Source organism: Triturus cristatus, chromosome 3_2 (genome assembly GCF_964204655.1).
Source record: "Triturus cristatus chromosome 3_2, aTriCri1.1, whole genome shotgun sequence".
Lineage (NCBI taxonomy): Eukaryota > Metazoa > Chordata > Amphibia > Caudata > Salamandridae > Triturus > Triturus cristatus.
Genome location: NC_140584.1, coordinates 498,265,790 through 498,288,144, shown reverse-complemented (window position 1 = coordinate 498,288,144; position 22,355 = coordinate 498,265,790). Strand labels below are relative to the sequence as shown.

At 41.4% G+C, this 22,355-nt stretch overlaps 1 protein-coding gene across 3 annotated transcripts in view; it reads right to left on the bottom strand.

Annotated features, from left to right (window-relative positions):
* AMPD3 (adenosine monophosphate deaminase 3) overlaps positions 1-22,355 on the bottom strand; it is a 108,633-nt gene that overhangs the window by 63,623 nt on the left and 22,655 nt on the right. For all 3 annotated transcript variants that reach the window (XM_085648174.1, XM_085648173.1, XM_085648175.1), the window contains exons 2-6: positions 19,571-19,796; positions 13,516-13,735; positions 7,869-8,025; positions 6,264-6,483; positions 3,388-3,517 (exon numbers count right to left, since the gene is read on the bottom strand). In XM_085648174.1, coding sequence (XP_085504300.1) covers positions 3,388-3,517; positions 6,264-6,483; positions 7,869-8,025; positions 13,516-13,735; positions 19,571-19,791 — 948 coding nt within the window. In that variant the 5' untranslated portion in view covers positions 19,792-19,796. The remainder of the gene's footprint in view (positions 1-3,387; positions 3,518-6,263; positions 6,484-7,868; positions 8,026-13,515; positions 13,736-19,570; positions 19,797-22,355) is intronic.

Genomic DNA, 22,355 nt, shown 5'->3' with positions numbered 1-22,355 from the left:
TCTCCCACATTCTGTTTTAAGCTGTCTTACGCCAATAAGTAAAGAAAATGTGCAGCCCCAGTGCATAATATCCTACTCTGAAGATTTCCTGTGTCAATAGATCCTATACAATAGCTGACCTGAGGCCCATCACTTGATAACCAGTTTGTCAATGAATTTGAAGCTCAAACACCAGACTTATGGAATCTGGTACAGCACAGCAGCAAAGGTAAAACAAGCATTGGCATAGCCAATAGGTCTCGCCTTTGGGACCTTATAAGTCTTTAGCCATGCAACAGTTGCAAAACTAAACACTTATAAGGTCCCAAAAGCGAGACCTATTGGCTATGCCAATGCTTGTTTTAACTACTGCAATCTATTGAAGCCTCACGGAGAACATCAAAGCGGCCGCGAAAGTGAAAGTAATCGCGGTAAAGCGTGACGTGCGCGCCCGCGCACATGCACTGTAGCTCTAGGCTGGCCTGGTAGCACTTTTTGGAGCCCTTAAAAAATGTCTCAACAGACCAGCGCAGGCGCTGGGTCAGGCTAGACCTAAACAATTGGCCAAAAAGGAAATGAGTGGAGAACGGCATGCGGCCGCTGTCTCTAATACTATTTCTTGCTGGCTGAAGAATAAATTCCCTTTCCAAATGTCTTAAAATGGACTAAAACGAGAGAGAAATACTAATTGTGTACACTGGCAAGAATTGATGAAGTCACACCACTGTTCTCCATAAATGAGCACAACTCCTTCAAAATAAATCTACTAAAATAAACAAAATCTACTAAAAGACCCCGACACAGATAATATCTGGCTTTCTTCTTTCATTAAAGAAAAGTTCTTATGATGTATGTAGCATTAGTGGTTTTCGGGTTAGGACGATGCTATGAAAGTCAAGGGGAGTTTCAAGTTTTTTTACGTAAACATCCCATACTCCACCGTCCAGGCCCCTTCCCGATTATGAAGCTAGATGCCATGGCGTAGGGGAATTAATTGAGCCTGCTACATGTCCCTTGGTCCTGCGATAACATCAGGAAATAGACTATCTCTGGACATGGGGTGGCACATAGCACTGCTGAGCAATATGGCCCTGCATATAAGGAACTATCATAAATAAATTAACTGTAAGTCAGTTCAGGGACCCCCAGTCTGAGCGTTGCTGGTAAGTTTTCAAACATCTAGATTTAGACCAATTTTCCATGGGGTTGATTCGCTCTTTAAAGTGTTTGACTCAATCAGTCTTTTGCAGCCTCAATGGGGAATGCAACATGGGGTTTTCAGGGATTTATAACATTTTGGATTTAGGATAGTGATAAGAGGAGTATCAATAGGTGCTGTGAAATTTATTGAAAGGGGTATGTGTATATGGCTGCTAGGATTTATGTATGTATGCAGGTATGTGAGTAGCTAGACTTTGTAGCAAACTGTTTGTGTAAAGATATGTGTAGCTATGTATGTATTTAGCTATGCAATTCGTTATGCATGCATGTGTAAATATTCATCGCCTTAGCAATGTATGTGGCTTTATTTGTATGTATAAAAGAATATATATATATATATACATATATATATATATATATATGTGTGTGTGTGTGTGTATACAAGTAAGTAGAAGGGTATGCAGTAATGTTAAAAGAAGACAACGAGCCTTGTAGCCCAAAAATATTTTTGATTTCCCCAAAAAACAGATTTGAAAACATCAATTGGCCAATCCACCAAGTAGGCAGATGTATATGTATCTTGCATACTACAGGCAAAAATTCCAGCAGAAATTAGTCAGCTTTTCATAATTCTATAAAATTTCATAAAATGCGTAGCAAGGAACTGATTAATAGTAACGTGTTATTCAAGCCCTTGGAAACCCCCAGATTTTAGGCACAATGTAAAACTCACCTCATTACTATTACAAATATACTTCGCCAATTAGGATTCCTTCATTCTTTGTATTTTCGCAATGTCTTTAACACTGTACTCCCACATTCAGATAACTTTTGTGCGTTGTTTTGTGTATTCAAATAATTCTTACAGGTCTCATAGAACGTCTAGAGGTCCACATTTGTCACTAAGAACTTCCCTAAGAACTAGATAGTCCTCTCACAACTACATCACTTAACTCAATAAACAATTTAATAAAAACTCTAGTAAGATATTTTAAGTATATAAAATATTAGGCTTCATGTTCTAGAAATCACTAGTATTAAACCCACTCATTATGTATCCTTAGAGTAGTTCTAAGAAGGAACCATAGCAGTACCATATCATTTTTATTTTTAAAAAATCCATACTTTTCTTGACAGATATAGGACTGACAAAACCTCCACAATATATACTTGGCCAATCAACAGAGCCCGACCAAACAAGTACACAGCCAATTACAGCTGACCACACTAAACATCTCCACAACAGTCCTTCGATGTGGCACTATCCTACTCAGGGGTGTCTCCTCACAGTAAAGATGAACACTTGAATAAAGTGTCCAACTAGTCCTCAGGCTCCCTGATTCTTTTGACCTGCTGTATCACTTCAAATCTGAAATCCATATTCGAGGTGTGAATACCTTCTGACAGAGAAATGTGTAATGCCAGCAGTCCATGCCATATGGCATGAAACATAACACTTAACCCATGATTCAGAACCCTTACCAATTTATATCATCCTTAAGGTTGAAATATTAATGTTTTGTAGGCCATTGTCAAATCATTGACCTATTCATTCCCCCCATGGCTTTTTGTTCAATTGAAAGCTCTTTCTAAACATGTATGACTGACCTTTTAGATAGCTGAAAAGGTCTCACTTTCAAAGCCAGCTATCCTTGCCAGGCAGGGCCTGTGCAAATCTAGTGATGATGGGGCTTAGCAAAATACTGCACTAATTATCAATACACAATCTAAACTTATGATTCCCACAGCATACAAGGTAACCTGTGTGACTAGTATTCCCAAAAGAATGCGTGTCTTACGAGTATTTACCAAAAAATTCCTCCCGTCAAATTCCGCCATTTGTATCACAAAGCGTAGAATTGATGCATTAGTAATTAGCCCATGGGGACAAAATGTGCTAAACTAAAAACCTTTGATGGGTTCTCCTCAGCTTCAAATCGTGACAAAATGTATGTACCAGTGACCAGGGAGTACTGATTCTAAGAAGCCTGAGCTTGTTGTATGCCAAATGGAGGACAATGTTCTTTACCAACACGAGCCTTCACATGGGGATACTGGCCGCGTTGCTACAGAAGCCCTAACTGGATGTCATTGTAATAGGCACCCTCCATATTGTTATTGCCTTCCAGGCAGTGCCAGGACATGGAGCTATCCCTGTCGTCTAGTAAGCTTCAAAATGGTGTCTCAGCAATTGGCAAACTTCCGCCAGAACCACAACATCATCAACCAATCTTCGACATACCGTACCTTTCGAACATTGTAGAAATCACGATGGGGAACGCACTTTAACTCTTTCAGCTCTGACATTTCATTCAACATCTCATGGAGCTTGAACTTCGATCCTAAGAAGTTCAGCCGGCGGTGACAATACGTTTTCCTGCCAAACAAAATTCAAAGATCATTGTGAATAACAAACTCACATAGGAAAAGTTGTTTCATACAAAGGCACACTTATGACTGTTCTGTTGCACCACTGGTGATTTCAGCCATATAGCTTTCTTCACAAAATGGCGTCTCACGTTCTATGTCTAATGCTATGTAAACGTCCACCAGCATGTGATAGCGCTGCAGTTATTCTTAATGGCTACACATGTAAAAGCCGATGGCTGTCTTTGAAGTCTTACAGGGAGGATTTAAAGGTCATTGTATATAATAACTGCAACCCACGTCATCAGCATACTATATTTTAAATTCATTATGCTATGACACAGAAGTAAAAAAGTGTTAAGGCAGTTTTTACCAAGACTAAATGGAATAATAAGGCATGACATGAGGGCCTACAATTAAAGTAATTAATTTCATGTTGCGATCAATGGATATCAAATATGACCATTTGCCCATTCATGAGTTGGTAGAAACGGCAGTTGAGTCCTTCACCATCCTTTACAAAGTTTGGTTTAATATATTCTATGGGTAAACATCATTTACCACACATGCAATACAACGCACATACCATTACAACAACAACGACTTGCTGTAAGGGGTAGAAGGTGTTGGATTTAAAATCCAACACCTTCCCTACTGTTGCACAGACTGGAGTTGGAAAAGTAAATTATACTATTCCAGCCCCCCACAGCAAATCATTGTAATGACTTGCCTTGTAATGGTATGCGATGTAACAATGGGGTTGTTGTAATGACCGCGTTGTAATGGCATGCATTGTAAACACATGCAATGTAACGTGGCCTATTCATTCTATGTTGAGTTCGTAAATGTATCCGATCACTGCCGTTCTATGCTGTCCTTCAACCAAGGCACTAGGGTAAAGCGGTCTTCCAATGTCAAGGGCATGTGAGAGGGGATAGGGCATCAAAGCATAGTAGAAAAGAGAGCAGTTGACGCTCAGCCGGTTCAAGGTCAGGCTGGCTGACTCAATGCCGGAACTTCAGGAGCGCCACAAATAATAACATAAACCAGTATGAAAATTGAACCGATTTACATCGTGAGTGGTTTTGTTTAAAATCTGGCATGGACATAGCCCTCAGATCCTGGCTGAAGAGGGGAGAAACCCCGAAACCCGTCCTAGGATGCTTGTTTCCGGTCCAGGGAGGACCTGGCTTGGCAGTTCGGGCTGGACTGTTCCCATGAGGCACAGGGTCAAGACTGATTTGCATATGGCCAGGTCTAAACTGGGGTGACATGGTGAGCAAAAGAATGATGGATTTAACCCAGATCTCTTGACTGGGGGTGAATGTTTTGATTTGTTCTGCATTCCGTTAATCAATTGTGTGTCTTTTGCTTTCTCGCCCTAAGTGCGCCAGGTATGCCCAAACGTGGGTCCTGGGCTCACTGTGCCACTGGAATCAAGCTATCCTGGCTGAAGAGGGGTGAAACCCCGAAACCGGTCCTAGGATGCTTGTTTCTGGTCCAGGAAGGACCAGGCTTGGCAGTTCGGGCTGGACTGTTCCCATGAGGCACAGGGTCAAGACTGATTTGCATATGGCCAGGTCTAAACTGGGGTGGCATGGCGAGCAAAAGAATGATGGATTTAACCCAGATCTCTTGACTGGGGGTGAATGTTTTGATTTGTTCTGCATTCCGTCCATCAATTGTGTGTCTTTTTTGCTTTCTCGCCCTAAGTGCGCCAGGTATGCCCAAACGTGGGTCCTGGGCTCACTGTGCCACTGGAATCAAGCTATCCTGGCTGAAGAGGGGTGAAACCCCGAAACCGGTCCTAGGATGCTTGTTTCTGGTCCAGGAAGGACCAGGCTTGGCAGTTCGGGCTGGACTGTTCCCATGAGGCACAGGGTCAAGACTGATTTGCATATGGCCAGGTCCAAACTGGGGTGGCATGGTGAGCAAAAGAATGATGGATTTAACCAAGATCTCTTCACTGGGGGTGAATGTCTTGATTTGTTCTGCATTCCGTCCATCAATTGTGTGTCCATAGCCCTCAGATCCTACATTAGACTCCCCAGCAATAAGCCACTGAAGAAATGTTAAAACATTTACTCAAAAGTGAGATAAATAACATAAAAACCTGATATATTCTGGCACCATTTCAAAAGCAGAGTATCTTACACTTTCCTAAATAAAATATCCCTGATAAAACAATTACAAAATCAAGGTGGAGTCCATATGTGAGGACTTTCAATTAATTCTCAAACAATAAATGCTATATATAATCGCGATTAGCCATGCCAGAAATGAAAGCCTAAAGGAAGTCATTAAAGGGTTCCCCTGGGGCTGTGTCACCTCTGTGGTGCACGTCTGACTCTGTTGTAGTGTGTGCCTTTTTTAATTCACCAGTGAAATGACCCGGTCTAGGACTGCGACATCGCAATGCTTTTGTCTGACTTTCAGTAGCCATTGATTGTGTTTGAATAAGTGGGTGTGGATGGTTTAATGAGGGTTCCCAGCAGACAGTGACTCCTCCCTTGTTACACAATGTGGAGCAAGCCTTCAATTTCACCCGCCAGTCCAGTGTGAGGATCGTGATCATCATCCAACCAGTATCATGCACTCCTCGCACAGCATGGATAACATTTCTCACATACAGCACTGTAAAACAGCCTACAAAATGACCATAAGAGCAGAAAAGGCAACACAAGAATTGAATTATAAATTTAAAAGGGAAGGAAACATCTTCAAATAAAAGCTGGATACATCAAAGCATGACCTACGTTGGGCCATCCGTGATGAGAGCCAGGATGTGGCTGAGGTCCACGGTGTACGTCTCCAGGTGTGGGTAGGGCAGACTCCGCGGCTCATCCTTCTCCAACATTTCTTTGTTGTCGTATACAAAGGGAATGCCCCCCTTCATGTCCACGATGTAATTCAGGTTTTGGTGCTCATCCTCAAGATTGAATGGGTCCTGTCCTTCACCTGGGGGAAAATGGAAATCTGTGCAAAGAGAGGAACAAAGCGCAAAGTGAGGTGAGACTGTGTCCTCATACCATGCGTTCTACACTGCATTTCACCTGTGAAAATGTGAGTACACTTTTCAGCAACATTTTCACTCATTTTCGAATTGATCCCATAATGTATACTGAGGACACATTTGAAATGAGGGGCTGCATGCATGCGAATCACTTTACTTTTTTCTAGACTGATGATTGGTCTTCTGTTTTGGACTAGGCCTCGATGCACCGCCCTCATTGGATCCATTTTCCTGTAGGACAATGCAATGTCCAATTGCTTTTTCGCCATTTGCACTGCTCGTTTCCATCTAGTCAGCCATGTTTTCATTTTAACTCTACTAATCAAAAGCCTGCTTTCCTTTTTCATATATAAGCCTAATGATAGGGTGGGACGAGGCTTGATCCCTTTGTGCCCACTTTATTGGTCCTCAGGGCACTTTGGCTTTACATAAGAGGCAATGGACGTTTGCGCAGCTGCTTCTGCATTACAAGTTGCGCCGTGCTAAATGTGTGCCAGTGTGTGATCTCAAGTGGCATTCCCTCATTTTTACGGGGGTATGGCCCTTTACAAAAGAGGGATCCTTTGGGTTTGCGCCTGCGCCATATTACTTAAGTGTAAGAGGCAAAGAGGCAGCCATGAGGGGCATTGACTGGTTGTTTGCACAGGCGGTGTGCCCCCGATGGGACCCTTTGCAAGAGGGGAAATGGGCTCTCAGTTGCCCCTCGAGCATCCCCCTGCAGACAAGTGATGTCACTCACAGCACCCATCTGCAGGGGTATGTGTGCCTCCTTTGAAAGTCAGGTTAGTTGCTGCCTGCACAGTGAAACGTAGACCGTCAGATTCAAACCGCCAGTTTTACTTTAACAAGTATGTTATTCCCAGAGTGGCATTTGCTGTCATTCGGCACACTGTCCCAGCTGTGATATGGCACACTATTACAGTCCCCAGAGTTCAGTGTGTGCGGTAGTGCAGGGTGATGGTGTGTGAGTGCGCCGTATCCATACTGCTGCTCACCTTAACAAAACCCTAGCAGTCAGCATTTGCTTACCAATTTTTCTTTGCTGCTTATTCGTCAAGGACACAAATATACCTTGTAGCAGATTTCTTAAAAATGGCCATGTGACCCATTCATCTGGATGTGTGCAGCACTCAGCTAGCCCTCAGCATGGTAGAGGTATTAGCAATTCACATAAATGAACTACAAGATTCAGTTTCTCTTAAATCATTGTTCTTTTACCCAACCTAATAGATTTACTCACATATGATGTGAGCTTTGGACTATGCGTCTCTCAGAGTTTCAACGTTCGAAAGGTATCTGCTAAGGTATTTTCCTTTTGCCTCTTGTTTAGATGCAAAAAACTGCTCACCTGGTAATATTTCATCTTCAACTTTCCAGCTCTCATTGGACAGATATCTGGCCGTGGTTCTTGGGAAGCGATGGTAGGCCAGTCGTGTGTACTTCTCACGGATGAGCAGAGCTTTGGCCAGCCCAATGGCAGCCTGTTCGTAATCATCCACCGTCACCTATGGGAATACAATAGACAGGCATTCAGAGATAGTGGCCACGTGATTCAGCTGGAGATTGAATGACAAACATGGTTCCCCAGAAACATTTGTTGCTACACAGGGATAATTATAGGCCTGAAAGATGCTGCTTCTGAACATGACATACAGTCCAATTACACTAGGGGGCAGAGGGGAGCAGGTCTCTGGCTGTTGGTACGGTGACACAAACTCTAATACCATGACAAAAGACCCACCCATCTTTCCAAGACACCAAGACAGTAACTTAGTATCATTAATTTTCCTAATGTAAATGAACTTAGAAGTGGTGTTCCGCTGTGCTGACTATAGATGAGCATACATGTCCATGTAAGAGCATTCACATATCATATGATCATATCATATCATCTTCCTGCTCTAAACCAAGAGGAGATACGACACTCGAACGTATGTTGAGGCTAACGTGATGGGAGTACAGGTGCGTCACACAATAATGGTATCTGGCTAATTTGCAACCATGTGTTAACCACTGCCAGAGACGCTTAATATCTATGTGTGTGGGATTGTATTACTAAATATCGGCACCAACAATATTGTGGCATACTAATAGGAATAGAAATATAGAGGAACAAAATATCAAAATGTAGTTTCATATAGGGAAGTATAGATTTACTATTCCTAACTCCACATCTATGTTCCTTGAAGATATTTGTATTGCATGGGTACATATACTTTGAGTTAGGTATAGCAAATCTATACTTACTTACCTGTCAATATTTATTTTTAATTTTCTGTCCTCGATATTCTGTTCCATCAATATTGTTAATTCGTTAATCAGGGGGCACACCTGTGTGTTGTATTTATATACTGCGAACCTAGTCAAAAGGCAGCGGAGTGGTGGCGACAGAATTAGAGTTGGAAGCAGGCCGTTAGTTACAGCACAGTATAATCACGCTTATGGTGAGAGCAATTTGATTATAATAATGAATCCTGAAAATCACATAGATGGAGTAAAGTTACATCACCAAAAGGAAAAGGGGTGTGAGATGTGAAATGGCACTAACAGAACATTTATACATCCTGGGCTCCTCTGACTCTCTGTAAAGACTTGGTAAGCCAGATATCTTTTCATAAACCCTTTCCAAGGTCACAATGTATTTCCACATCATGACGTACTAAACCATGCAATTAATTTCTGGTAGAACAAATGAATAAAAGGTGAAAAGGTAATGTTTAGTATAATTGCTACTCCTTAATGTTCCTAATTCTGATGTAAATGTTCTCAAATCTATTAAACATTAACAGAAGTGAAAACATGAAGCACTTTTCCAGGCAACCAATAGTCAATATGTTACTCATGAAAACTGTGTATTTCATTTTCTACCTGTGCCTTGTCAAAGCATATGTCATAATAAGTCAAACACTGCCTGTATTTTATCCTTCATAGAAATATGAATAAAAAACCTAGTACAAGTGCAGGACTTTGTTTTTCAAAGAAAGCCTAGGCATTGCAAAGATACAAGTTATCTAAGTTAGAGTTGAGATACCGGAAAATCCTCTGATTTGTGAAGGAAATTGCATATTTGGTAGAGAATCAAGCTACCATATCGCTATTATGGTGGAGGAAATTCCAGTGGTAGCATCTTCTCCAGATTTGGCACTTCCACCCAGTTCTAAATCGAATCTCTTATCTTTCCAGCCTATTTTATTCAGCAGCAGATAGCTGCACTCCTTGAGTATTCAACATGATAGAGGTATTTAACTTGCATGGCGTTCCCTCATCACTATAGTACGCATGAGGGTACTTTTGGGTGACAACACATGTCTAAGCAACATATTTTATTTAGTGTTACTGCATGGCTTTCCTCACCTGACATAAAAAGTCCAGACAAAAGCTAAACAGTTCAATTACGGACTGTTAAAGTCTACATTTTTCATTTAATGAAGAAAATGTGCTTGACATAAGAAAATGCATTTAACTTTATCATATCTGTAGAAGAGAAAACGAAAAACATAGAAAAATACTCCTTTTAAATGTGATAAATAAATAATATAGCTTTAACCATAGGAGAAGATGCTTTCTTGAACGTGAAGTTTAAATAAGTAGTAGGCTCTCATACCTAATGTGCTACTACTACTATGCCCCAAAATTATTTTGTGGACTTCCGCTTGACATTAGAGTAAGATGCATTTCAGCAATTGCTGGCCTAATCCTCTAACTGTAAAGTTGTTCATCACTTTAAAATGTGCTGTTCTAAGAAAGGTATTTCTTTTGCTTCCTCACACCATATGATTTCCTCATTTCACTCAACAATGTATTCTGCTATATTTTAAAATGAATATAGTATTAGCAAATATGAACTTTCTGAAGATATTGGTTTGCATGCTCTCATCAAGACTTACTGATAGAAATGTTTCATCGTCTTAGACTACCCCTTTGTCCATACAATGGAATACTGACAACAGCTACAGAATAGGCCTGCAAGAGTTCTCATGAGAACCTTCCCTCATATATCTAGTGCAAGACACATTAGAAACTTTCAGATAACTGCTCACTGACCTGAATGTTTACCATAGGAAATGGGAGGAGAGGTGACAGACCATCGAAAGACCCGTTTCCATTGTACGAACTATGGCGAATGTTTCAAATGTTTTATATTTTATGTGTTCCTAGTTAGAGAGGATTAATGCCATTTTACCTTTTCTATGCCACCTTACACTTGATGCTTTATGCATTATCTTCCCTTTACTTTTGCCCAGATTTCTGTGTGCTACTGCTAACAGCGATTTCCTATTATCCTGATCTTTTGACGAGGAGACTTTCTCTTACTGCCGATCATAGCTACTGCTGTGATTACTTCTCTTTGATTTAATTAACAAGTGCTACTGCAACTCATTAGGGACTCGGCTGAGTTTCCTGAACGACTCTTCATGGGGAGTTCATTCTGTAGCTAAGTAAATGCTCCAGAATCTTGCGCTTTTCCAAGAGAACCCTTTATAGGTTCTTATATAGGTTAGGACTCTTAGATTAAGATAGGGACTGTTTCCTTTATGGAACACGCGGTTTATATTATGCTGATTCTAACTAAACTTTTTCTTGATATTTCTGTAAATGTATTAATCTGAACAAAAACAACAAAAACAATACTAATCTCTTAATGAGAAATAAAACTATAAAAACTATCCCAAACCTCTGATCATTGACTGAGCATTAAGTTACAGAAAGTTGATGATTATATTTGAAAATACATTTGTTACAGCTCCATTCTACAACTGCGGGCAAGATCTGTTGGCCTGAAAACAAAGAAACACCAAAAATAGGAGGCTTTTGTTGTAAGTGCTTGGCTCTGCACTAGTCATCAAATTGCCCTGCCAAATTTTGGATGCTAACAGTCCTGAATAGCTCTCAACTCTAGCACATCTTCCATCTGCAAAACTACTAAGGTGTAGACTTCTACCATGCACTAAGTCTCATTCATTCATTGGACCTCCAGGCAAACATTAAAATGGAGTAGAATTTGGTCATTAATTAACTGGGGAAATCCCAAAGATGAAGGTCTCCAGTACACAAGACTTCCTTGAGATGTAACAAATCACAATGATGGGGCATTCAAGCACCCATCATACCTCTTCCATCAGATAATTGTGTGTTGTAAATAATCTTAGCAGCCACAGCCGTGAACTACATTTTTTATAGGACTACAGCCATATAATGATCCTCTCAGGCCTATCAGCAGCTTGAAACTGTCAGCATATCTCATCACAAGGGATATCAAAGCAAATGGAATGCACATTCTGTAGCTTCTTCTTTAAGCTACAACACATATTTTACGCTTAGCAATTTGAGAAATACAGAAACGTATAGTCAAGCAATGACAACAACACAAATTAACAAAGAAGCATATCTAAAGCAAAGAAAAAGAAAATAAATCCAGAAGGAAAACTTTGGGAAAAACTAGCCTAAAAATGTTCTACCTGGTCGCACCCACATACAATACACTAACCAATCAGGAGGATGTCTTTAACAGTGTCAACCCACAGACCTCTGACAGACTAGAGAACTGCCCAGGACCATCTCCTCTGTTGCACTCATGTGAAATGGAAGGCTATCACCACAGCTCACATCCTAATTCCAACTAACTCACTACTCTCTCACGGCATACCATGAATTTCAATATCAGTCAAGGGTATCACACAGCTACACTACTCATCACACTCGTTTACCTTTGTGTATCAACCAGCAGCATGAAAAGCCTGTTTCATCTGAGGTGATGTAAAAGAAATAATTCTAAAATGGTTCATGGTTGTTTGAGAGGTTTCATTGTTGCCAAGCACAGTGTAGAGGTTGACTTCAAATCTAGTCAAGAGTGTCTCTATAGTAAGGACTGGCTGAAAGACAAACCTGTAGGTTTATCTGGTAGATTTTCAAAGTTCAAAGGAACATTCTAGGTGAAAAGGGTGCCTGAAGACCTCCTTGTGAAGGAAAATCCCAATGATGTTGTCCTCAAACAGCAAAAATACCTCTTCCATCATATTAATATGTCTTATCGCAAGAGTTTTTTCCATCTAGAAATATTCATTGGATGAACATCTTCCATCTGTTATAGTCCCTAGAGAAAATCCTTTAGCACATATGATTCAAGGCCTCTTTCATCTGATTCATCGCAAACTTTCTACACCTACACAGCTTCTTTCATCAAACAAAATCCCAAAGATAGAGGCCTTCCTTCTCAATGTTCCCATTATATCCAATGAGCTTACAATACAATTTGAGACTCATTCACTCCAACACCCAGAGTTAGTATGTTCAAACATCATATCACTATGTATTACCAAGTGTTGGTGACTACAGTTATGACTAGGTCGGTTAGTCCATAGAAAAGCAATTTGTTTGATCATTCATCGCATTGGATATGTTTCGCAAATGTACATGAAACCTTCCAAAGTAGTATAGATGCATGCAAGCTTGCAGCTTGATGCTCTCACAGACTTATTTAGGGAGGCACGCATACAAATCCAGTTGGCAGATATCTTGAGATTGCATGGAGGCTAAGGACCGCATTACCATTGCCAACCAGTATATGTCTTTGCATGCATTACAAAGATATGAAAAGCTGCTGCAGTACCATTTTCAAGTGAAAGATATCCTTACAAACATTAAATGCAAGTGTACAACTGACTCAGCACTTTCTTCTGAATAGCGTCGTTCTGTTGTATCCAGAAATTAAAGACTCGTTACTGGGTCTGAGGCATTGCCCTATAATATGTGCATAACTTTCAGCAGGAGTTTCGCAATCTTCTCCACCTTCCAATAGTTTTAAGGGCTTACACAGCAAAAACAAAATGTGTACACCCTCATGGTAATAATAACTTACATAGACAAGCATCGCATAGGTCTCACAAACAGATAACCTGTTCCCTCAAAACACAGACACAGCTACCACACACATATATATTATGATTTGAAGAGTATAATCTTGTTTTTTGAGATCTGTTGATCCATATACTAACCCCTGCACAGTAGTCTCCACTAATTGTGACTCTCTGAAACTCTGGCACTTCATTTTCTGCTGCCGGGGCCTGTGCTGAATCGGGAACATCAGCAATGACTGGCAGATCTGCCGACTCAGGAGACCGAATTGGAGAGATGGACGGAGCCTTCCATTCATGCGTAGGAATCTGCAGCGACAGCGACAGCGACTGGGAGCGAATCATCTTGAAGCTTTTCTTCCTAGGATTCAATGAAATAGAGAAGCAGTCATGAGTACAGTACAAGTGAGAAATGTGTGGCATCTTTAACGGACATGGAAATCTGAGGAGTAGGTTCTACATGCAGCATTCTTAAAAGAGAAACAATTAGGTGCTTAAAGTGTTTACTGAGTCAAGAACAGCAGAACACTTCCTGTTTTATACTTTCAAAAGGCAATACCAGAGTAATCTGCTGGAGAAAACCTGTTTGTGTAAATAATGAGACTGTATGTGAAAATGACGGAAGGTAGTCTGTTCTCCTTTTCTACACTTAGTGGAACTTTGACTCTGAAATTGACACAAAAATGTCAACAGACCTGCACACATTCTTCTAGAGTCAAACCACTGTGGCTCAGCTGTTTGGAAAACAGACTTTTCTCCCGAAGAGGCCTCTAAAACTGCAAATCTATTGTGATTGGATGGAATTGGCACCCTTCATTTGGGCTCGTTGCTTGGTTAATGCCACTGGTGCTTGTGTCCAGTATGATCCGTGCCCTCTCGCCAATCAGCAATGAAAAGACAATGGGAAGAAATCCTGCCCAACAGGTCATGTATGCCTGTATGTATGTATGTGATATCTGTATTGAGCGAATCTAGCTGAAGGCAGCACAGCGCAGCACAGTGTCAGAGGCAAAGATACAGGCAACAAGTCATATGAGAGGTAGCTGGTTTGTGGACGGTTACTGCATCATGATGTACTGCTCTTTAAAGAGATGCATCTTCAACTCTTTCAAGCGTTATCGGGGCAGGGTTAGGGCAGTCCTGATGGATACAGGGACATTGTTTGTCATCCTGGTGCATAGACTGGAAAAGCCCTGTCACCTCGCCATGTTGTTGGCATCTATGCAGACGAGAAGCATGTCCATGCATTCTGCAATAACTGCTAGCTGTAAGGATGGCTTTTACCAATCCTTTACTTTCCATTAGTAATAAATTGAATCTACGGTGGCCAGAGCATAGAGTAGAAGGAGTTTAGTTTCTGTAAATGATGATGTCTATCAGCCACACTCAATTACAGTCTGTGCACTTAGACATCCTTGCCTCATTGGCCTTCTTGCTTGATCTTTAATTGTCCTAAAGGTACGATGGGTGTTTGAAGTACTTCACTTGAATATGTGTCTGTAATTTCAGATCAAACAGCATTTGATGCAGGTGGCCCTTTGATAGATTTCTACATGAAAAAGAGGAAGCATAATTAGTGAGCTATAAGTAAATGTGTTGAAATAATACGAGTTTTAGACCCTTAGGTTTCTGATTTGATCTGAGTGAACTGCCAAAGCGAGGGTCGCCGGAAGGGACAATTGGCTTCATCAAGAAATGTATTTAAAATTTAGGACTACAACAATTTATTTTGATCGTGCATTTGATTATACTTGTCCCATTTTACATTTGTTTTTTTTTTCATGTGGATACCCGGTTTTAGACAACACGGTGCCATGTTATGGTGCACAGTGCTTGCATTGCACTGCATGCCTTCAAAGCCTCAACAAAGCACACAATAATTGGTCTCAACCTCGATTAGTACTGTTGTTGCATCTGTGATTTATACCATGTATGATTTGGTGTTGATGTGAAATAATTGATATTGTTATAATTTAACATAGGCTGATGGGTGACCAAGTATTTGAAAGGTGGTTACCTATATGTACAGAAAAGTGATTTTATGCAGATTCACAGAAACGGTGACCCACTAAATACTCTTAGGCTGATTCACAGAAGGAAAATTTGCTCTCAAATGAATTTATACCACCCGATTGGCAAACCAGCTAGAAGTACTAATTCCATGAGCATGTATGAATGCCTTAAATCAATAGGCAAAATATTTTCCAGTCACCTAAAGCAGAAATCCACGATTCAAATTCTCAAAACCAAGATATATGGGGGCAGATTTATGGCGCATCCCTGCAAATCAGCAACGATGCGCCAGGAATGATGCGTCACGCAAGTTTACCCTTGCGCCACACATGATGCGCCGCATTTATAATGCGGCGCATCATGGCGCAGGAATAAACAGATGCGTGACGCATCCGATGGCGTAAGGTTGGCGCAGTGCTTCAGTTGCGTCGCAAGCGCGACGCAACTCCAGCACTGTTCCAACCTACCCTGTCCCTAACATGGTGCGTCAAGCCTTACGCCTGCTTCAAGCAGGCGCAGGGTTTTGGCGCATCAGCGTTGGGAAAGTGACTCAGTCAAATCTTATAGATTTGACTGAGTCCCTTTTCAGGGGCGTTCCTGCGACGGAACCCCCCCCCCCCTCTGTCGACACGCCCACGTGAAACCTGACGCAGGTTTTACGTGGCGCAGGGCTTTACATCGTGACGCGTCACGATGTAAATATGGCGCAACATGGCGCAGGGTTTACACCGCCGCTGCGTCACAAAAGTGACGCAACGGCAGCATAAAAGTGGCGCATCTCCAATATAGATCTGCCCCCAGGGGGTTTATTTACAAGCCCCTTGCGCCACTTTTGCGTCATTTTTAACATGGGAAAAGTGACGTACTGGTGGCGCAAGGGGCTTGTAAATCTGCCCTCAAGTACGCAGATTTGTCTTCAGTTGCTTCAGGCAGAGGTGGGAAAATTGAACGTGCTACATGGAAAGGTCAGGTGGCATGAACATATGGTGAACAGCCACAAGTTGTATCTTAAAGTCAGTATTCACAAAAAGTTGGGGTCAGATTACCACGCTAACTGCATTTACAAACCTGCACGTCTAACAATAGGTGTAAGTTGTACAGGAGAAGGGATTTCATAAAAATGTTTTACATGTGAAGAAAAAGAGGAATGATGGGAAAATGCAAATTTACCTAAGGCCTGCGTCTGTGTAGTTCCAGTGGCTAAATGGAAAAGGCATACAAAAGTCATGGAAGTCTACAAAAGTCATAGATTTGCCTGACATGTTGTAAATCTTTTTTTAAAACACACGTACGTACGTTGTAGGCACTTATTTATGCTTGTCTGCGTTTCCTACGTTTTTGAGACTCAGGACTTAAAGGCTTAGGGGCATATTTACAAGCCCCTTGCGCCACTTTTGCATCACTTTTCCCATGCTAAAAGTGACGCAAAAGGGGCGCAAAGGGCTTGTATATCTGCCCCTTAGTTTCTGTCACTTACGGTGATAGACGTGGCAAAGGGTAAGCAGTTATAATGAAGATCTACACCCATTAAAGAAGAAATTCCAAAAAACACAATTTGTTTCTGCTTATATTCATACGTCCCCACTTCAAGGCCAGAGTTTCCAACTGGAGAGGAGAGTAATTTTTCTTTCGTCGCGGAAAGATAAAAAATTCATATTTTGCAGCTTTTGCAAAAGTGCACTATTTAAAGGAGTGTTCTTATGAGAGTTAATAAAATAATCCACATTTGTTTCCTTGGCCATAGGAAATGAGATAACTTTCATGATTTAAAAGATGTTTTATTTTTATAAAATCATTTAAACTGTCCATACAAAATCATTTGCGACTTACACATCTAGCTAAAGATGATATGAATTTACAAAAGTAACAAATAGGAGAAGGTGTAACTTACAAGTGGGGTAGTCACTTAAATGTACCCCAAAGGTCTGGTACTCAACTCAAATGTTTCTCCTTGAAAAAAAAAAATAATAACAAAGCAAACAACACATCTACAGCAGAGACAACTTTGAGGTGCAAAACATCTTTCTATGAATAAAGGGTTTACAGTAACAATGATGCCAGTGAATGAACATACTCGTGGAATTTATGGAATGGAGCTGTTTATTTAATTACATCTCCAGTTATCCCTAGTTTGATGATCTGCTCTTTCACATGCTTCATAAATAAGGGGTATTAAGATTTGCACATTTAATCAGACAGTGATTGGACTGGATTCCAGTCTAGAACCTGCAAATGCTTGTGAAACATGAGTTGCCCTGTTTCTTCAACTCAGGCAGAAAAGTTCTTTCTAATGAGTGAATGTTGCTGGTTGACTTTGCCTGAATGTCCTTTCCCATCTCATCCAAACTCAAATTAAGGAGGAGAATGGTATAAAGGTAAGTTGCCTCTGTTTTTTAAGACCTAGCTAAATTGTATTTTAGAATATCTTTCTAAACCGAGTAGCTATAAGCCAAACTTTGTGGTGAGCTCAATGCCATCCCTTTCTAATAGCCTACGAGCGATCAAGGAGGCAACATTTTACAGTGTCATCCAGACACCCTTAAGCATTATAAGCATCAGCATTAATTTATTGGTCATCTTTTTTCTGGCCTAGTTCTCTTTTCTTACCAAATATGCCCATTCTTTTTCTACGGTAACATTTAATGTGTGTTTTCGTGTGGACAAAAGCGGTGAAAAAAGACACTGTCAAAGCTTCTATCGATAGAACGTGATGTTCTCCAAGTCAGTGACCCAAAGAATTAAATTGTGGGCTCCGGGAGGCCAGTTAGATATCTAAATACCAATCAGGGTGTTTACAAATGAGAGTCGGTGTCAGAGTGTATGTGTAGGGAATGGCAGGGGGAGATGCTGGACTCGAGTAATCTGCATTTTATTTAAGTGTCATCTGAGTAACTCAGTTGTAACAACAAACATATGAAAAGCATAAGGATACACATTTAGATTTTGGCAACATAGGACACTACTATTTCCACCAGTGAAATAGGAAAAATTAAATGAACTTGGACAGATGTTCAACCTAGATTTCGTCACAGATTCTACACATTATATTTGGGTAACGTTTCTTGCATTCCTCTATAACGAAGTGACACAAATGACAGAACTTTGCAATAACTGACATATCATTCACTAATATACCACTTTTGATGGATGACACAGTAAAGACAGAGGATATCATGCTTAAGTTATGTGCTATGTGAGGAGCAGTGCTGGAAGATGTGCATAAATCCATGAAGTACTATGCTTTGGGCCACTGAGATAACACCCTGTGGGCATTTCACACTCAGCGCCAGAGCTGCAAATGTATTTGATTACTACTCAGCCTGCAAGAAGGTTCTCAAAAATGAGCATGGCAGTGAAATGTGCTTAGAATGTCATAAACTCAAGATACAAAAAAAGCATGTTGGGTATACAAAAGCAAATAGATGCTCCTTTCCTTGGTAAAATGAATATTAGAAAAACTAATTGGACTTTTTGCCCATCAATTACATGTTTTCAAATAGGAACCTGTGTATTGTATGCCTTGAATGTTTGTTGTGGGCCACATCTTTCCACTCCTCTCGATCAAAAGCTGTAATTAGCATGGTACAATGTAATTAATATATTAAAGGGTGGGGTCTCTGATTGCCCTCAGACCTTTTTACGTTACTGGATGTTGTAAAACCATAGTTCATACCTTTGTTATTATCTATGCGCTTACATGCAAGAGGCCAAGCTTGAGAGGAGAGTACATATGGCCAAGGAGCCAGTTAACGTGTCTTGGAAATTGACACTGTCACCTAGAGTTAGGACTCAGATTTGCCAATGCACAAGTACCTTCACCAGTCACATCTCTCACACAATGGTTAGCATTCTTTCAGTCTCTCAGGGGACCATACAAGTCCAGTGCTCACTGTGGACTCATTGGTGATGTCATGGAGTACACCTCTGATTAACATCAAGACTGTCTTTGATGACAACTTCAACCAAGGAACTCACACGGCCTCAGCTTCCATCCGCAAAGTATGCTATTTCTATAGAGTTCCACTTCATAAAGAAGATGTCAACTTTTACTGCAATCTGATTTGGACACAGTTTGAGGCATGGAATAGACATGTGTTGTGTCTTTGGTTTATTAGCCTCCTCTACTAACTGTGGCGATCAGAAAAGAATGTTCATACTTCCCACTGTGGATTATCAAACCTACCTTTTGGTTGTCTCCTCAGACTTCTGTCCGGAGATCTCCTTCTCCAGTTCCCTTTCCTTGGCCTCTTGCTGGCCAATGGGGCAGTCCTCGGGCACAGTGAACAAAGAAAAGGCATCTTTGCTGTCTTCCTCCCGGAGAACTTTTGCAAACACTTTCTCCGCCAGAAGCCGCACATGCTCGTCCGCTTCAGAAATACTGAGCCTTGGGAACTGTCGAGGCATCTCGCCTAGGAATAGATTAAACAACGTACTTTAATGTATAGAAAATATGTTTCTTAGCACCAGTACATTACATTCGAATAGGGAGATTCATCCTTAAGTGAGTGGTGATTCTGTCTGAGGACACCTCTTAAAAAGACTCAATGATAAGAATAGTTCAAAATTCATTCATTTATGAAATTCACAACTATCTATCACATTTAACTTTGCTTGTATTACCAGCTTTTCAACATGATGTTCTCTAGGTGTTGGGACAGAAATGTCACCTGCATGATAAATAGTGACCAGCCCTGAGTGCACAACCTATGAGAATCTTGTATCCTGACTTATTTTGGCTTTAGCATTGTGCTAACTTAGCATGTGCACAGAAGCCTGGGTCTATCACTGGCAAGGCGAGATAGAGGACCAGACCTGTAATTTGGAGAGGTACAGATAGTGTTCGCTCACAGTAGGCAGTACACAGCTATTCATGCCCTAGGTACATTATATAATGCAGTGGTGGCAGTATATCAAGCTTTCGAAATTTGTTGCATGACCAGAACTTTTTCTTTGTGTGAGGGAGTGGACACCCTAATGGCCACTCTTGTATAAAGTTCTGCTGTTATGTGAAACCATGACATTCCTAGTACAAGTTTGGTGGGAGTATGCGAAGTTTGTGTGTAGCACATGTATGGTAGTAGAACTGTGTGTGTGTTACTCTGAGTACTGGTGCAAGTGGGATCCATTTTGGAAGATGCTCATTTATATTGGCAGAAGATGGAGGATAATGTTACCTTCCCCAGACAAGGGGAGTCCTGGGGCTGGAGGGTGGAGACCCAGATGCTGAGGAAAGGAGGATGAAGACAGAGCTACCACTAGAAAATGAATGAGGCTGTTGCTAGCAAAAGACTGCTGAGTACTTCCTCCTGAGAACTGCCATTTGGTAGATGTTCGGAGTGAGGAGTGAAAAAGCAGCTTCTGTTTTTCAACATGAGGAAATTTCTACAGAAGGTCTGACTTTTTGTCTGTCTCTGATTACAGCTTCAGGACGAGTGAAGAGATCTTATGTTTAATTATTATGCCTCTGTTTTGGATACTCTTGGTTGGAGTCAGCCCCATTGCTACCTGTTGTGAGAATCATCACTTTGCACAAAGGCTGTGTCTGTAGAGCAGCCTGAAAATTAAATTTGAAAGAGAATCAACCCAATCCGATTCTGAAGCCTTAGACAGTGGACCCACATCCCCTGTTTAGAAAATGTGTATAAAAGTGGGATAGAAACCATCTCAACTTGTTTACCTCACTAGTTCTTCTTGACCAAGTAAGGGAGTGCACCACAGAGAACCTGCAGAGTCTGTCTGACAGCCAGCCTCCTAAAAGTGAGGGCACATGTGAGAAGTTGGCCTGGCATATGCTGGTCACTAGTGATAGTGGCCACCTTGCACCAGTCCAATTCGACTCTTATGGTAGATAGGTTTAAGACAACCTTTTAAAGAAAGCTATCCTAGTGGTAGCTGTGGAGAGCAGCCTTCAGGCTAAGTCTCAGAGGAATGTAAAGCAGCTTGTTTTACCTTATAATCTCTTGAATTACCAAATGAAAGGACACCACACAGGTATTTATATCAAATATATATGTATTTATTTCTAGACACACTCTACTAATCTCTTTATGAGATTAGAAGCCAGGAACACATTAATATATCAACGTTTCACAATAAGTTAAGCACAAATATGGCTGGGGCCCTAGGGGCGTACCAGACCATATACTAAAAAAGAGGGTTAGGAAAGTCGACTTGCAAAATGACAAGGCCTAGGGCCTGTAGAATCGCTGGGGCTTCACTACTGCAGTGAAAGCAGGTAAGTAACAGACCCACGGGAGACGCATGCAGTGTGTGAACACAGCCACGGGTTCCCTATTGATTATAATGGAGCAAGTCGCGGTTTGATTTTTAAAGTTTTAGGGTACTTCGAGGAAGTCTACAAGCAAGCCACTTACAAGGTAAGTAATTCGAGGGCCAACACACACTAGGGCACCGGAGTGCACGAGTTACCTCACCCAGGGAAGCCGGGTGCATAGGTGTCTTTTGGTGTCGGGTCGCGTCGCTGTTTTCTATGGAGACCAAAGAAGACTTGCTGCTTGCGTCGACTGAAGAAGTGTCCGGTGGAATCCAAGGGTGGATTCGAGATGCAGATGACCTGAGAATTGAAGGGACAGTGTTCACAGTCACTTGCTAGTGACCGGGGGCCAGGAAGCTGGTTGCCCACGGAAGTCGGGTGATTTCAGGTGATCAAGGGTGTTTTGACTCTTCGCTCACGAGGTCCAGGAAGGATCAACGATGACCAGCAGCTGGATTCGGAGTGTCCCACAACGTCTGCAGCTGACTGCATTGTCGGCAACCGGATTGAAGCCAACAAGTCTTGGCAACAGCAAATCTCATGGAAAGTGAATTTAGTCAATGGTGCAGACCAGCAAGGTCTGAGGGACTCACCCAACAAGGGTGAGTGAGGACAGGCCTGGAGCAACCAGGGGAGCCCTTTGAGTTGATAAGAAAGTCTTCGGGGGACCCACAAGCCAACGGGCAAGGGATCG